The 17,911-nt window shown below is 39.0% G+C and overlaps 2 protein-coding genes across 2 annotated transcripts in view; one reads left to right on the forward strand and one right to left on the reverse strand.

Annotated features, from left to right (window-relative positions):
• trappc12 (trafficking protein particle complex subunit 12) overlaps positions 1-13,334 on the forward strand; it is a 37,535-nt gene extending 24,201 nt beyond the window's left edge. Inside the window, exons 6-12 of the mRNA XM_053632159.1 lie at positions 1,884-1,996; positions 2,077-2,149; positions 6,598-6,671; positions 9,063-9,161; positions 10,326-10,429; positions 10,522-10,609; positions 11,389-13,334. Of these exons, the coding sequence (XP_053488134.1) occupies positions 1,884-1,996; positions 2,077-2,149; positions 6,598-6,671; positions 9,063-9,161; positions 10,326-10,429; positions 10,522-10,609; positions 11,389-11,631 (794 nt within the window). The 3' untranslated portion in view covers positions 11,632-13,334. The remainder of the gene's footprint in view (positions 1-1,883; positions 1,997-2,076; positions 2,150-6,597; positions 6,672-9,062; positions 9,162-10,325; positions 10,430-10,521; positions 10,610-11,388) is intronic.
• A 106-nt stretch (positions 13,335-13,440) lies between these two features.
• On the reverse strand, positions 13,441-16,610 carry adi1 (acireductone dioxygenase 1). Its single transcript, XM_053632162.1, has 4 exons — positions 16,286-16,610; positions 14,301-14,420; positions 14,041-14,220; positions 13,441-13,928 (listed from the first exon to the last, which is right to left on the reverse strand). The coding sequence occupies exons 1-4, from the start codon at positions 16,409-16,411 to the stop codon at positions 13,812-13,814; spliced, it is 543 nt and encodes a 180-aa protein (XP_053488137.1). The 5' UTR covers positions 16,412-16,610; the 3' UTR covers positions 13,441-13,811.
• Between the last annotated feature and the right edge of the window lie 1,301 nt (positions 16,611-17,911).

Consider the following 17,911-nt stretch of genomic DNA (forward strand, 5'->3'; position numbering starts at 1 on the left):
TCTCCCCTGGTCCTTCACCTGACATGCAGCCCCATGTCATCAATGAATGGGCAAATTTGATTGTTTTCTTCAGACAGTCATCTTTTATATTTTGCTTTGGAACTGCACCAGACAAAATTTCCAGCATCATCTCCATGGCCAATGCAGATTCATGATTCATCACTGAATATCACTTTCATCCAATCATACACCCTCCATGATTGCTTCTCTTCAGCCCGCTGTGACCTTGTTTTCTTCTGTCTAGGTGTTAGTGCTGGTTTCGTTTGGCTTTTCCGTACGTACATCCCATTTCATTCAGCTGATTTCTTACAGTTCTCTCACAAATACTGACTCCAGTTTCCTCCCATTTTGTTTTTCATTTGTTTTGTTGTACATTTCTTGTTTGCTAGGCATATTGCTTTGCATTTTCTATCCTGACGCTTTGACTTCTTCATTGATCTACCGTATTATTATTTTTTTTTTCTTTTATAACCTTCCCATATTATTTATTCTTGCACTACATTTTAGACACAGCTAACGGAACAACCAACATCTTTTGAGGCACTCCCTGTCAGATTTCCTTCTTGAAGGAGTTTTATAATCCTTTCCATTGTTTCCATTGACAACTCTGTTGTTAGGGCCATGTTTCCTTTCAATTAGCCAAGTCCGACAACTTGTTACGGTCTGTAAGCAAACTAATTTGCATTTAAGACTTGAGCTGGTGTTTGTTTTAGGAATGCAATTTACAGGGTGATTCCATAATTTTTTTTCTCTCTACTTGATTTGCGGGTAAAAAATACGCCATTAATTAAAATAATTTCATATAACTTGTTTGAGGCATGTTTAAAAAAAGCTGTAATGTTCAGCTATTAAACAAGACTTGTTTTGTCTCATATCTGTTATTTGTTCATTTGTTACGAAGTAAAAAAGCCGGGTGAGCATCCTCTAAGCGTGGTGATTCCAACCTTATTCTTTTTTTTCTGCAGCTGAGATTGTTTGTACCCACAGTGAACTTCAGTAGCTGCTTTATTCTGCACATACTGTGACCCTGAGCTCAGTAAACGAGTGAGCGATGAATGAATGAACAAATGAGTAAATCCCAACAGACACCGTGTGCAGAGTAAACATGTCGCACACCACATCCAATAAGCACCCATTTGAATCGGTGTGACCTTCATACCTTCATATTTGACTGTCTGCTCATCCCGACAGTAAAATCCACCCACTCTTGTAATTTTTTGTTTGTTTGTTTGGTCTCGCAGGATCCCAGTCCTGTTTTTAATTGCTTCAAAATACAGAGTGTCTGAAAGGTCAGGAGCCAATGGGAGTAAAACTACATGTACTATATTATATGCTCTACATGTTCACTCTTACACCCTTGTATAATGTTTTTGCAGATTTTGCTCAATATATTCCTATTGGTTCCTGAACTTTCAGACACCCCATAGTTTAATAAGACGCACAGATTTTATTTAGCATATTTATTGCACTGATTTATTTTCATCTTTAGCAGTGTAGCTTAAAGAAGCGTTGAAGCTGGAAGTGTAATTTGCGTATGGCTGAATGGAAAAGATGACTAGTCGACCAATTTATTTATTTATTTATTTATTTATTTATTTAGGTGAATGTATTGTATGTATAGATCATGCGGCCCTAACGAGACGTAATATGTCATTTTGACACAGATCTATACGTTTGATTGAATATAGATTTATGTATATTCTACATATAAGATAAAAGCTTGAGTTTTGTTTGTGAGTTAAAAAAATAAAATAAAATCAACACAATTAAGTGTGACTGTATGATCTGAGGCATTCTCATCCATCCCTATGTGAAAAGGAATGACGGAAGTGTTTTGTGTGTTTGTACTTTACTTGACTGTGCTCTTGTTTCTGGTCGTTCAGGTTCAATGGTGCCGTTCTCCATGCGTGTGCTGCATGCTGAGCTGCCTCAGTACTTAAACAAGCCCCAGGAGTGTCTGGACCGCTTGCACAGCATGAGAAGCATCTGTCAGAAAGTGAGTGAGTCCAGAACTTTCCGATCACAATGTGAGTGCTGTAATTATCCTGCTCTGAAACCAGTGTGCTCTGTGAACAGATCCTGGCTAACCTGGAGGAAGGACTGGCTGAGGACGGGAGCATGATGACTCTCACACAGGAAAACAGACAAGGTACTGCATTCAGACGAGCGCGCCGCCAAATATGACATCATCTGTTAAATGCGCTTTTAGCCTTTTATATGTTTTGCAGGTTAGCGAAGATATTACATTGTGTTGTATGAGGCCTAAGTAAAAATTTGAATGTTCAGTTGTCCACATGAGGCAGTACTAATTGGAATACATGTACAGTGAGACCAAATTGGAAATCTGATGGGTTTTTTTCCCCCCTTTTCAAATCGGAAATGATTAGAATTTAGAAATATTTAAAACAAAGAAAGTAAATGTTCAATATCTTGAGTTAGGTCCCTATTTAAGTGTAAGCAAATTTGTGATATTGACTTGTTAACCGCTTTATTAAAAGGTCAGATTTTCCAGTTGCTTGATCTCTTCTGTTGAAGCATGTAATCAGACTTGGATGGATTTGATCTAGAATGGATCCTAACTTGTGGAACTTGCACACACTCGTGGCGTCCATGCCATCTCGAGTACACACCGTCATTTAAAGGGACATACCAAATACTAAGAAACTAAAAAAATTCATGTAAATATTTAAAAGATTTTACTTTTCACTCAAGTTGTTGTCCATAATATAATTTGTAATGAAAATTGTTGTATTAAATTAGAAAAGAATGCAAAATGGAAGCATGTTCACTTCTGGTCAGACTTTTGAACTCCACGTAAGAGGGTTTTTTTTTTTTTCTTTTTTTTTTTCTTCTTCTTCCTTCAGATTAGTGTAAATATTTAATGTGTTTTTTCCAGCTTTTGCTCCATTTTGAAGAGGGTGTCGTTATCACAGGTTTGTTTGCAGTCGGTAGATAAATCACTTTATTTTTCATCATTCATTTGTCTTGAGTAAGCGCTTTATCCCAATCAGGGTCGTGGTGGATCCAGAGCCTATCCGGAGAACACTAGGCACGAGGCGAGAATACACCCTTGATGTCCTTTTGTATCGCAAATCCATTGCAGGGCTCCATGCTTACACATGTTCACACCTAGGGGAAATTTAGCGTAGCCAATCCACCTAGCAGCTTGTGTTTGGGAGGAGGGAGGAAACTGTAGGAAACCTATGTGGGGAAAATGGGGAGAATTCTGCACAGACAGTAACCTTCTTTAATTATCGTTATTATCCTTCTATACTTAATTATGCAATTAAGCCAAGTCGAAGCTGCTTGCTTATATACTGTACAGGAATCATTCTATTTTTATGGCTCGCATTCACCTGCCCTCACTGCTCCTTACTTCGTGAAGGCTTTCACCACAACCATTCCTTTCCCTGACACTTACTATATGCATAGCATTTCTAAACTGCTGCATATCACAACAGTGTGTGTCAGAAAATATTCTTCACGTTGAAACATACGCTTTGCCACATTTTGATCCTGCAGTTGTGAATCTTCTAGCAGTTTATTTTATTAACACTTGTTTCTCTGAAGATACAAGGAAGGATAGAAGAAGGATCCTGTTATTGTATGCTTCATCGAAGCTCAGAACAGCTTGGAAATTAAAAAATAAATAAATTACAATGAACTCGAATGAAATATTACATAATTTAATGAAGAGGAATTGGAAATATGTAGGTAAGTGTGGATTAACTAAAATGCCAGGATTATAGTATGGAGCATCAGTCTGAGGTGTTTGTTCCTGGTTCGGTTCCGTATCAGGGCACAAAGCTGACACCTCTATAAATCCTGCCTCTCGCACCCAGAGTTTCGGCGTTGGCCGTGGCGAATAGAGACAAATGTGTGTATATGCAGTGCGTATGGAGTGGACTGGAGTGTGTGATGCCAGCTCCCACATGGACAGCTCACTTGTCCTTCTCTCCTCCTTTACATCCCTGCCATCACATCACCTGTGTTCCTGCTGAAGAGTGTATTAGCCTTCTCGTCAGACACACTCGTGTCTCTAGAGAAGCTGCCGAGCGCTGACAGCCCAGTAGCTTCATGCCATTTCTCTCCCATCTGCTGCCCTCAACCTTACTCCTGAGCTTGGAATAAAGCATGGCAGCTCAGCACTAATGCTGGCCTCTCAGAACATGACCAGTAGCCCTCTGGTCAGAGTAGGCGGTTAAAGATCTAAGTGCAAAGCCCTGGTAAACAATTTATAAACACAAGGACGAGAAAGCAGATTGGACAAGCACACAGTGAGGTTATGATTTCGAATCATTTTGGTGGTTTTGTTATATTTCCTGTTAAGCCTAGTAGGATAGAGTCAGTGTGTGAGATTGTACGAGCTGACAACCAGTCACTGCAAATGTTGGCTCGTGTAATACAGATAAAAATCAGCAGTTATTTCAAGTCCATTTGAGAGCAAACCTCTATCTATTTATAAGTGTAAGGGATGTACGATTATAGCTCTACTAATTCACAATGTCTGGGCATATTTATATTTTATTCTACCACAGCGCTGTTTAATACCTGATTCTGATTGAGAATCTGAGAGACGTTCTGAGCTGTGCAATTATTTTTCAGTAAATGCACAGCTGAAGTAGTTTCAGTCAGGTCTTGACCGCATTACAGTTCCATATCACTCCACATTACATTTTCCAGAAATAAGTAAGTAATAATTGTCGACGGGCAGTGGAATTATTAGAAAAACAATGCACACCCGAGGTGGTAATGCGGCCATGAGGCGAGGTGGAGGCTTGAGGCGTTGATATGCAGTTATTAGAGAGAGAGGGAGAGAACGAGAGAGCATGTGTGATTGCAGTAATGAGACAGAAAAGCCTGTGACAAGTATCAATATTTATTTATTTATTCGTTATATTTTCTACAGTAATAAAAAATGAAAAACCCTGTGAATAAGTAGGCTTACCGATATTTATTTGTTCTATTTTTGTATTATCAGCATGAAACGAAAACAAACAAACTGTGAATGCTCTCTCTCTCTCTCTCTCTCTCTCTCTCTCTCTCTCTCTCTCCTCTCTATCTCTCTCTCTCTCTCTCTCTCCAGTAGCTGCATATCAATGGCTCAGGCCTCCATTACTAGCTCTAAAATGACGTTTTGGAATTAGCAACGGAGGCTTGAGTTGGGATGCATAATAAATTAGTTCCACACACGAGCGTTTTAAGGACAAAAAATCAAATGCCTTGAAACAAAACACCTGAACAATGTCTTGAGGTTTGGTAACTGTGGTATAAGCGGAATAATTGACTCCGGTCCATTGAATTATTAGAGAATATTATTACTATTTTCTAATAATTCAACGGCCTTTCGTCAATTATTCCTTACTTATTTAACTCTTCGGAAATTAAAAAAAATGTGAATTACAATCGACATTTTTCTTCCATTTTGTTAAACTTCCAATCAATGCTTTTTTTTTTCCATTAAAGCATTATCAGACCAAACACTGCTGAAAATGCAATTCACTGAAAGGGAAAGGATGTGGCACGTGAAAGATGCATATTTGTTTCTGGTAGTGGTTGCTTTCCCGTCACGTCGACTGAATTTGACTTGTGAATTCATGGACCCCCGTCTTCTGAACCAATAGAAAACAGCTGTGGTCTTTTTGGTCAAACAAATGGACGAGTTGGTGATTAAGTAACGGTAACGTCTGAATTATGCCTCGTTGTTTTCTTACTGTTGCTTTGGCACATGACTAAAAAATATATATATATCCCCGTTCCGTATCATCCACCAGCATACACACGGTTTTTGTATATGTCCTCTTTGCCTGCTAGGATGTTGGCACCTATGTACACAGATGCTGAGATTATACCTCACACGCTGTTGTGAGTGAGAATAGTATTAGGACTATGATTTTTAATAAATTTTTGTCTATTATTATTTTACATATATATATATATGTGTGTGTGTGTGTGTGTGTGTGTGTGTATATATATATATATATATATATATATATATATATATATATATATATATATATATATATATATATATATATATAAAATGTTCATTCATTCATTTTTTTAACAAATTATCCAATGAGCATTATTTGTACAGACCGAGAAAGCATCATCTATCATCCAGAAAAGCTTATTAGCAACACGACCTCTGTTCTTTCTTTCATCTTGTGCAGCTTTTCTCATTTCAGCTGTACAGATAGCAGTGTAAGATGGTAGCCTCGTTTCTCTGTATCTCACTCTAGTCTTTTGATGTCACCAGATGCTGTGTAGCTGCAGCTCTCTGTTGATGAACACGAGCAGAAAGCTGCAACACACGCGCGCGCACACGCACACAGAGAGAGAAATTATAAGAGAACAGACACGCTCACTGATGGTGCCCACAGTTAGCCGGAGGGAGGAATGAATGTTACTGTCGCAGTGTCTTTCCCTCCTTCAACATAATTCCCTCTTGCTGACAAATAATTGATGGTTTGGACAGGGGAAAGGATGTGATGCTTGGGGGGGGGGGGGGGATATTGGTGTGCAATTGGTTAGCCTGTTTTCTCAGTCTCTCTCACTCTCTCTCTCTCTCTGTGTTTTTATCTCTTTCTTTCCCAGCCTCTATTCAGCTGTGGAGGTCACGTCTGTGCCGGGTGATGTACTCCATGGCAAACTGTCTGCTAATGATGAAGGTATGTGGGCGGTGAGAGAGAGCTGCTGCAGAGACGCACTACCGTAGTTCCGCTTATATGTGCGCCACATAGCCATGTGGATGGATAACATGAATAAAAAAGATCATTTTGTCATAGGCAAGACATTTGCTCGTTTACTTGTACTCTTACTAAAGAATGCTCACATGCCAACATCCGGTACCACGTAAGCCTAGTGCACGCTGACGCACTAAAGAGCAAACGAAACGACATGAAAAGACGGCAATCTGAAAGTATTGAACAATTAATGACGGCAGTCAAAGCACTATGTTAACTATGCTCTGGGAAAATATCAAGAGGAGCTACTACAGCAGCTTTCGACAATACAAGTAAGCTGATCAAACATCATGCTGTTTTAATGAGTGTGCAGAGCAGTATCAGTGAACGTGGTCACTAAAAATGAGTACAAGGGGCTGCGAATTGTGGCATGGAGCAGGGAAGTGAGTGTACAGTGAAATTCACTTATGCGAGCACTGAGCACCGAGACATGCGCCATGGCCTACATGGTGCCCAGGAGTCAAGGTGCAATTCATGGAACCATGCACTCCTTTTTAATGACTCACTCTCTGATACTGCTCTATGTTCTCACGCTGTCTGTTAAAGTCCCCGTGAAGTGCCTCGAAACGCTCGCCATTATTCGATATGTTGGCGTAATTTCCACTGATGCAGGAAGTCAGGGTAGGACATATCAAGTGGAGCCTCCCCTTTTTTTAAACGGCCAACGGCTTGGACCAAGCCGTACTCGGTGGGGGTTCAATTGAACGAATTCAAGCCATTTCCTTCTTAACCAACTTACAGCTGGAAAACACACATGTTCGTACAGCCAGATACACATTTATGACACATGCTTGCTGGTATGATTTCTCTCGCTCAACAGCAGCAACTTCAGCAAGGTGGTATTTATAACGTTGGACGTCGGGCACCTCAGATTCTAGAGAGCATTTGATTGGACAGAAAAGCTAATGAGAAGCTGAAGTGCCGAACGATATCAACATTGACGATCCGTATTGGTGGAAGAGAGAGACCGTATCTTCTAAAGTTGAATTTTGTCACTGTTTCGGAGCACACTAGCTTATAGATAAGCTTAAGGCTAACACGTTCATACTAAAAGCCACAAAACATCAATTTTGATTTCATGGGGACTTTAAAGATAGAGTTTTAGTGCCATAATATCTTGAACGCAAGCACGTGACCGCATGACCAATATGAACAACAATATAAATCAAATGTTCTGTGATGCCCCTGACTAACACTAATAAGCTTACTCATTTCGATATCAACATCAATATCAGTTTTGTAAAAAAAAAAAAAAAAAAGGGTCATTGATGCAGTCCTACATTTGCTCCATAGTTCAGGTTTAATTAGGCTTAAAATAGCTGTATGGGTTATATGACACACGTATGACAGATGAATTTTCCATTGATCATATCCTGAGGCTATGTGCATCATCACAACAATCTTTATTAGTGATGATTATTAAAGTCGGATGCAAAAAAAAAATATTTGGCAAAGGATATAGACACATTTCCACATGTTCACTCTGTTTACCTGTCTAGCTCCCATAGGTCCCTCTTATTGGGGGCGAAGCTTAGGAGGGAACACTGAAAAGAAGAGCTGTGTTTGTTTGTTTGGATATTGAGTTTTAAAATATTCAAGCTTCAGCTAACTTTCCCAAAAATCATCGACTACACCTTTAAGTATTGAAAATTCTCATAAGTTGCAATTAATTAAAATGCTTAAAGGCTTATATTGCTGTATAAGGCTTAAAATGCGTTTTTTATGTGAAGCTTGGGATTGTTTCGGTTTGTTTGCTTCCTTTTATTTATATCATGCGATTTGTTCTGGAATGTGCCTGGCCACTTCAGATTTGACAAAAGGTGTCTCTTTAAGTGCAGCGGGTTAGACAGAGGTCTGATGTATCAAGGATTTTACTTGTACCTTTATCTCCCCCTATCTATGCTTTAATAAAAGGCATTTTGTTTGTTTGCTTGACCCAGTTGACCGCTATCCACAGTCCCACTGTCTAGACATGAGCTTTCAGTAGGATAATGGGTCACAAGCAAAGGGCATTTACTCAAGCAATGCCTCATTCGTCCAATCCGAAAAGTGACCGCCATTCTCAGGACTGCTAGCTCAGTAAGATTCTGAAAATGCAGGCTTGTTTTCAGGCGGAGAAATGCCCCCAAAACGATGTCTGTTAAAACCGGGTCTGTGTGTTACTCTTAGCTTATTTCCTCTGTTGGAAGAGTGAACACTGCTGTGCTACAGTGCCATCTGCTGGCTGACGATATATTCTACAATTCTGCGACTTGCACGTAATGCTTCGTGTTCGCTGCCTTCTATCTCTCATACGTTTTCTCCTCACACACGCAGGACTATGTGCTGGCTGTTGAAACGTATCTCTCCATCATCCAGTATGAGCCACAGCAGAGAGTGCAGCTGTTGAGCGGAATAGGACGCATCTTCCTACAGGTGAGATGAGGCAAAACATCTGCCAACTCTGCAAGGCTTCCCTGGTCATTTCAGCTATGAGTGTTGATTATAAGACATTAAGACTTACCTGCACAGGCACTAGGTTGATTTGATGATAGTACTACTTTGACCTGGCATGTCCGTAATTATACCATAGCACTGTTGAGTTCTCAAGCCTGATTACTCAGAAGGTGTTCATTAATTTTCTATAACAGGAGCTCTGACCGAACAGCAAATCACAGATTTATATTAATGCGCTCGTTCTAATACGTTATCGTTTACAACTCATTTACAGGAACTTGGCAAATGCTCCATATAACCTATGATTAACAGTAAACAGATAACCAAAAACAGAGGAAACTTTTAATCTTTGATAGGGTGATGTTTCAGGCAAGGAGACATTTATTCCAGTGTCCGCGCCTTGTTAAATAAGTACGTTTTCAACATCTGGGAAGTGAACAGTGGGCGTTTCAGTGTATTGAGTTTGAGAGAGAAAAAAAATAGAGGGGGGTGAGGTAGCGAGTAATTACACAGTCCCTCCAGGAATTTACAATCGCAGAAATGAACACAAAATCTTAGGAGGAGCTTGCAATTTTACATGAGTAAACAGCTAAAAGGTCTCATTTACCAGCAAACATCACTGCGAAAGACAATTTCATGCAATTGCAATTTTGCCAATTCAAGTAGGTTTCTGCCAGAAAATAAAGAAGCACAAAAAACTTCTCAAATTTCATCGGAAATTTAGCAAAAAGTCGTAGCAATAGCGAGAATTTTTGGCCTTGACAATCAGGGGAAAAAAAAAACCTCCTGAAATCCTGTATGGATTGATTAGAGCTGACGTGATGACCTGTCTTCCTTTAATTAATCATAAACGATGTAACTTCAGATCAGGATGCATCTCACAATCTCCCGTCATCGATTATTTCTCTATAACGACATGCTGCAAATCAATTTATTCCTTTCTAATTAGGTGATGATAATAGATAACACAATTCTTGTAGGTTGTTTCCTTGTGATTTATTACAAAAACGTTGTGAATGTTATACGTTAGAAAAAGCTGCGAATGTTATAAAAGCTCAACGTGTGCTTTGGCATTCGGAATATGTTCTGATTGATGTGATTCTCATATCTGTGAACTCGATGTGATTTTGATTATATTCCAAGATTGGAGACATCAAAACTGCAGAGAAGTATTTCCAGGAAGTAGAGAAAGCCGGTCAGGAAAAAGGACAAGGACCAGTGATTGACACCGCTATTTTAATGAACAGGTGATGCAGCATTACAAAGACTGTGACTATTTTGTGTCTTTCAGACTTGTTCACATCCGTTTATTCATCTTCTTTTTGCTTTTTCTTTTAAGGGCATTTGTGTACCTGAGCCAGAATAATTATGCAGACGCCCACTCGTGTTTCTCCAGCGTCTTGAAAATTGATCCCAACAATCCTGTGGTAAATACTGCAGATTATCTGTTATTATCAGAACAGACTTCTGACTGATATTGATTTTTTTTTTTTCTTTTTTTTCCAAGGCTTCACTGAAGAAAACTTTTGTGTCTTTATTGTTAAACTGCCACATTGTCAGAAACGAGCACACACTGTGACAGTAATGTGAAGAAGCACTCTAACAGAAGCAGCCTTGCGCTATTGTGTTAGTCTGTGCTCGTCTGCGCACCCTGAATAAAGTACGCAGGGCTGGTTTGAATGTTTATAGATGAGATCATTAAAACCTTTGTTCAAATTTTACAAGGTTTTTTTTGTTTTGTTTTGTTTTTTTTTGCCTTTCAGGGAACCTTTTAAAGAAAGCTGTTGAATATTTCTATATAGAAATAATACATCAATGTGAAAAACTTGGTTAGTAAGTGTAGTCAACCTTTTGTGTCCCAACTATTCTGAGTTATTCTGACCTAGCGGGTGTTGCTTAATCAATCAAAAACTGTTGTGTGTGACTGCAGTCAGAATCCATACATATATATAATTTTTTTTTTTGATCCAGCTCGTACCAAATTCATCATTTTCAAGAATGATGTATACAGTGGTTACTCTAGTAAGAACTCCTGCTTGTGGTCAACCTTCAGACTAAAAAATATGACCATGAGTGCAGATAAGAGAAAGGGAGGATGAAGGAAGCCAAGTTGTTTTTTTTTTTTAGTTATGTATATTTATTTATTCATTCATTCATTCATTCATTCATTCATTCCTACATTCCACTTTCTAATTTGCTTCTGCAGGCGAACAACAACGCAGCAGTGTGCTTACTTTATTTGGGCCGCCTAAAGGAGTCCCTGGGTCAGCTGGAGAGCCTGGTGCAGCAGGACCCTGCGCTCTACCTGCATGAGAGCGTGCTCTTCAACCTGACCACCATGTACGAGCTGGAATCGTCACGCAGCACGCAGAAGAAACAGGCTCTGCTGGAGGCCGTGGCCGGGCGCGAGGGCGACAGCTTCAACGCACAGTGCCTCAAACTGGTGTAAACGATAACCAACCAGGAGTGCATTAGATCACTGGTTCACTGCTTCATGATGTGACATGAGCTCGTTTAACAAAGCTGAAAATGCCACTGGTCTATTATACATACAGGGTTTTTGTTTGTTTGTTTTTGTTTTGTGAAAAATTTGTGTGACCAAATTCAAAGCTGATCTGAAACAACCTGTGTATTCACACTAAGGTATGTGATGCATTTGAAACTCTTAAACCAATGTTTCTATGCCATCAGGATGCAGGAGAATGTAAATAGAGAGAGAATATAAAATCAGATTAAAAAATAAATAAATAAAAACATGTAAATATTTAGCTCGTGTAAAGGAGATAAAGGCCGACTGAGTGGTATACTTTGCTCGTATTTTTCTCATTTTTTAGTCGCTTTGGATAAAAGCGTCTGCTAAGTGAATAAATGTATACAGCATTACAGAAATTACAGTCTGGACACAGTTCTCAAAAAATAAAGAAATAAAAAATTGTTGGGATGGATAACTCTGTAGCCAAGGTGGCAGATTTCGTCGTATCTGGGCTATCCGTTTCGTTTTTTTTATTCGTAGGGGACAACTGTGTTCAACAACCAGAAAAAAGAAACAAACTTAACTCCTTATTGACTTTCATAACACAAGTTTTCATTTTTTTTAAAAGAATGCGCTTTATGGTGGTGCGCTTCACCTCAATGCTATAACTAATAGCACAAGCGACTCATTCCAGATCCCACCGCCTGCCGCATTTTACACATCAGCTGAGGTATAGGATCTGAAGGAGAAAAATGTATAATATGTGGAAATATTGATGAAACTGAGCAAAGCTATTACACTCCTGCTAGGACAACTGTTATTTCGCAGTTAAACATATTGGGAGAAATTCAATACACTAGCTAGACATGAACGAAAGACGTTCGTTTTTTGGGTTTTTTTGCCCTCTTTTCTCCCTAATACTCTTGGCCAACCAAGGCCTTGGCCATCTACCAACCAAGGAGGATGAAGGCTAGCACGTGCTTCGTCTGAGACATGTGAAGCCAGCCATCTCCACCATTTCAAACTGCTGCTCATGCTGTAGTACAGGGCAGTGTAACACACTCCGAGGAAAGCGCTGTCTTCCCTCTTCCACATACATGAGCTCACAGATGCCTGTGATTGGTTAGTGTCACTGTGATTGACAAGCGAGAGAGAGAATGCAATCCCTCCCACACAGAGAGTAAGGCCAATTTTACTCCCTTGATGGCATCATTGTGATTTGAAACTTGTGCTCTCCGGACGATGGGGCAGATGCTTTTCTGTTGCGCCAGCAGCATTAAAACGTTTTTAGAAGAGGATAAGGACTTGGATACGTCAAGTCGTCCTCTCCCGGGGAATTCGTACATGTTCATTTCCCTACTTAACTTTCATTGTGATATGTTATTACATTACATTAGCTGCTACGTTCGGACTAGTCAGTTAGGTTTCTGGGCAACTTAAGCATGGGACATGGACAGTACGAAGTTCGCTGTATTTATTGAGTTCATATGAAGATGATCTTTGCGCTGTAGTACTTCTGAGAAACTTCCACAAAAAAAATTTTATTAGCTTGCAACTGGTCTGTTAACATACAATATATAAACCTGAATTTGAGTGTGTATTGTGTGTACTGCGTGTCACCCGATGTACTGTACATTTTCTTTTACGAATCTAAATAAACCCCAGCTGATTTTGAAGTACTCACCTGCGAATCATAGCACCGTGTGAGTGTGTGTGTGAGAAACAGCACAGAGTCATTAACAAAAGACCTGTGCAGTGCTCCATGCCAGAATAATACAATAGAGATAAACCTCTGCAATTTTATTCACAATAATTGGATCTGAACACTACATGCAGTAAGCAAGCGTACAGTAGTTTCATCTACACCTCAGTATAATAATATTTCCTGCTTCTGATACTAACGGTGCTAATTCTAGCTTGATCAACTCAATGCCGAGATTTAATACTTCATAAAAATAACATAAAAAATCAAGGCACCATAAATACTGTGGTGTTGAAATAGCTTCAGGATTGACAAGATCGCAAAAATATATTTGTATGTCTTGTAGGCTACCATATTTTTCCACACTACATTTATGAAATAATTTCTGTTACTCCATATCAATTGAGTTCTATTTAGAAACTGATAACCGTTAATCTCCCGATCTCGATGCTACTCAGGAGCACTTGAGTGAATCCACATACTTTCTGCGAATTTCAAAGTGATCAGCTGGTCGGTTGTAGGCCTTCCACACCGGCTCGCCTACAAACAGCCTCATGGCTTTAGTGTAGTTCTGAAAATAAAGGGGGAAAACAAGCAATGGTTCATTTTACTCAGTATCTTGACTTTCTAAGATGAATGAAATTCTGAAATACACATTACGTGCTTCAGGGGAAAGATCTTACAGTCTCGTCCATCGTGAATCGATGATAAATTCCAGCTGGCAGTGTGATCATGTCTCCCTTTCTCAGTGCAATTCGGATCCAGCGGTCATTTTTGTCTCTAACGTCAAAGTACGCTCTTCCGTCCAGGATGTAACGGATCTCGTCGTCGAGGTGCAGATGTTCCTCATAGAAGGTTTTTAACTGGAAAACATCTGACTGTTTGGATAAAACATGCACAGGGTCATTTTAATGGCTCTAGATTTGGATTTGGATTGACCTACTTTATCCTCGTAGTTGGGCAGTTTATCCGGGTGAACGTCGATGATGTCCATGTAGGAGTAACCTTTTTCTTCTCGGATCTTCTGCAACTCGGGGTCATGTTCATAGATATCAGCATTTAACTGAAAACAGAAACAAAGATGTGTACTTGTAAGTTCCTTTTTCTTCAGTACTGAAGGTAGTCTGAATAATTTGAATTACAACTCTGAGAGCACGGTGGCTTAGCTCCTCTGGGGTTGGGGGTTCGAATCCCGCCTCCGCCATGCGTGCATGGAGTTTGCATGTTTGCCCCGTGCTTCAGGGGTTTCCTCCCCCAGTCCAGAGACATGCGTTTAGGCTGTTTGGCATTTCCAAATTGTCCATAGTGTGTGAATGGGTGCATGAATATGTGTGCAATTGTGTCTTGTGATGGATTAGCACCGCACCTTGTGCCCTGATTCCCCTGGGATCGGTTCCAGGCTCCCCTGTGACCCTGTGTAGAATAAGCGGGATGGATGGAATTACAGCTCTGTTTTAGAAATGGAAGATTTTGGATGCATTATTATTCTACACTGATGACTATCATGACAGCATAGACCCAGCTTGTAGGAAAAGGTGCTACCTTTTTTGCTGTAGCAAAGGCTTAAAAGAATTTTAATCTCTGACACGAGCTACTTGTTACTTTCAAGATATGGGGCATTGAAATATGCTATTTTAAAAGCACAGCTTAGCTTCCAGTATATAGTACTGGGTGTATGCTGAAGATCAGTTAATTAAGATCTTCAACTTGCGCAATAATTCACATTATAAACAAAATATTGCCATTACCCCTACAGTCTATATGAGCAATAGATATTGTCCACCTAAAAAGCACAATTTGTTTGAAAAAAATTGAAAATGTTCGTACGTTCATTGAATAGAATATATTTACTGTAATTGCACAAGTATAATAAAATTTGCTTTGCAAATCTCAGCTGTATATGGGGGGAAAAGTCCTCCATACACAAGTATGGAAGTAGCAATAAAACTATAGGTTTGTAGAGAGAATAGTGCAGCAGCTCATTAGAGGTATTCATGGACAGTCGCTCAGTGAAACAGGACAGTTGAAGATTGGAAAGAAAAAAAACAGATCCAAACAAATCCAACAGATTTCTGTTCTTGGCTGATAAGAGAGGTCTTCTGCTATCGTAGCCTGTCCGTCTCAAGATTTAATGTGTTCTGAGATGCTTTTCTGCTCTCCACAGTAAAAAAAAAAAAAAAAAAAAAAAAAAAAAATGTGGTTATTTGAGTTACTATAGACTTCCTGTCAGCCCGAACCAAAATATCAGTTTTGCCCCACTGTGACGTGAAGCGTTTGAAGGCAAATCGGTGAAATTTTCACTATGCTTTAGTTACTTTCTTTTGTAGTTTCGAAAAGGTTTCTTAATTTGTTGAAGGTTTCAGTTTAAAGTTGAGTTTTTTTTCATCGTTTTATTAGATCAGGCCGGTCCGGAGAGCAGAAGGGGTCAGGATCACTCGGTTTACTCTGATTATATACATATATTATATTACCTGCCAATCTTTACACACTTTGTGTCAGAGCTCCACAATTTAACAGCAGAACTCACTAGTACAACTTGTACAAGAAGGCGAGTTGGATTCTGCAGGGCTGCACAGCTTGTATTATTATTATTATTATTATTATTATTATTATTACACCTTTTAGTACTCGAAATGGCGGAAATGCTCATTTTCCTGTATTTTTTTTTTTTTAGGCTACATGAAATCATTTATCACGATTTTTTTAAACGATAAGTCGTGAGTAGGAAAAAGCTCAAGCATAGTTCTGATCAAATTCTCTCTCATTCCGAGTGTCGTCAGAATATCTTCATATGCAAATTACTTTGACGATGTAAAGAATATGCAAGCTAGTCGACGTCACCTGGTGATTTATTTCTAACGACTTTCTTTTTGAGATTCTCCCTGAAAAGTGCTGGCAACACTGATCCCAGAACAGAGTTTAACGCACCTTCCAGTACCAAACCCCGACGTCCTGGAGCTCCTGTAGACTCACTGGATGATTGGGGTGTAATTTATGAGGCAGTCTCTTATCTTCAGTGGACTCGTCCATGTACCAAGCCTCCAGGACGGACATGATGAAGAACACTACTTAATCCTAACCAGAGATCATAAACCCGAACCGATTCTTCTATTGAGTTTTAAGCACGTGTGTAGCATAATCACAGACGGCTAGCACTTTTCAAAATAAAAGCCGTGTCTTTTTACCTCGTTTTATAAATTACCGAATACATAGTATAGGCGTTTAATGCCAAAAAAAAAACAACAACTCTTACAACAGGATTCTAAAAGCATAAGACGTTGCATAAGAAGTTATATATATACATATATATATATATAATGTGTGTGTGTGTATATATATATATATATATATATATATATATATATATATATATATATATATATAATATATGTATGTATATATATATACTGTATTATATGCATATGGCCTCTTTTTTATTTGTGGGAAGTGATTTCAAAGTATGCTGGCTAATTTTAATATATCAATTATATCAGATTATATGGACGCAGCTTTAATCTATTTATGATGGAACTAGATTATATCTGAATGTGTTTATTGCTTTGAGTGCATGGATGGGACAAATGAGAGTAATGTGCATACAGGTTAAACATTCATTCGTCTTCAGTAACTACTTTATGGTAAGGGTTGTTGTTGTGGAGCCGGAGCTTATCCCGGGAACACTGAGCGCATTGTGGGAATACACCCTGGATGAGACACCGGTCCGTCTCACGGCACCATGCACACACACTCACATATACACGAGCAGTCAAAAGTTTAGACACACTCATTCTTTATTTATCCTTTTTCCACATTTTAGAATAATAATAAAGTCATCAAAACTCTGGAGTAATACAAATTGAACTGTGGGAATTATGTTGTGATAAGAAAAAAAATCCAAAATAAATTTTAAAAAATAATTTAATATTTTATCATCTTCAAAGTAGACACAATTTTTGCCTAGAATTTCCAGAAACGTATTCTTGGCATTTCCTCAACAGATTTCTTGAGGAATCTCCCTGAGATGCTTTTTAAACAGTATTAAAGGAGTTCCCACCTATGCTGGGCAGTTTTCAGCTACTTTTCAGAATATTTCGCTCCGAGTCGTCCGTTTAAAAAAATATATTGTTTTCTAAATAAAATGTTAGTTTTCTAATGAAAGAAATGAATATGTTGGCACAATTATATTTGTGTATACAACACCGATCTCAAACATTTAATCCTACACCTTCAGATCAAAAGGTTTTTAAGATCATGAGAAACATTTCTGTCAAGTGTCTCCAAACTTTTGACCAGTAGTGTAGGTTCGATTTCAGTTCACCAATCCGCCTACTGTTATGTTTTGAGAGGTATGAGGAAAAGGAGGGATGGAGAATCTGGAGGAAACCCACACAGATAGAAGGAGAACATGCAAATCTACACACCAGTAACCCGGTCTCAGGATCGTACCAGGGATCCACACGCGCTGAAACTAAATATGGCTTTTCACACTGCTCTAAACCCTGCTTTTAACCCCGGGTAGAGGAGTGTAATGTAGAAGCGGGTTTAGCACTGCAA

This window comes from Ictalurus furcatus, chromosome 9 (genome assembly GCF_023375685.1).
Source record: "Ictalurus furcatus strain D&B chromosome 9, Billie_1.0, whole genome shotgun sequence".
Classification (NCBI taxonomy): Eukaryota; Metazoa; Chordata; class Actinopteri; order Siluriformes; family Ictaluridae; genus Ictalurus; species Ictalurus furcatus.

Bases quoted from the DNA above. Each gene is read 5' to 3' on its own strand.
- adi1 (XM_053632162.1), bottom strand. From the start codon at position 16,411: ATGTCCGTCCTGGAGGCTTGGTACATGGACGAGTCCACTGAAGATAAG. The intron at 14,221-14,300 runs GTAGGTCAATCC...GATGTTTTCCAG, and splicing joins TGCCCAACTACGAGGATAAA to TTAAAAACCTTCTATGAGGA. The intron at 13,929-14,040 runs GTAAGATCTTTC...CTTTATTTTCAG, and splicing joins GATTCACGATGGACGAGACT to AACTACACTAAAGCCATGAG.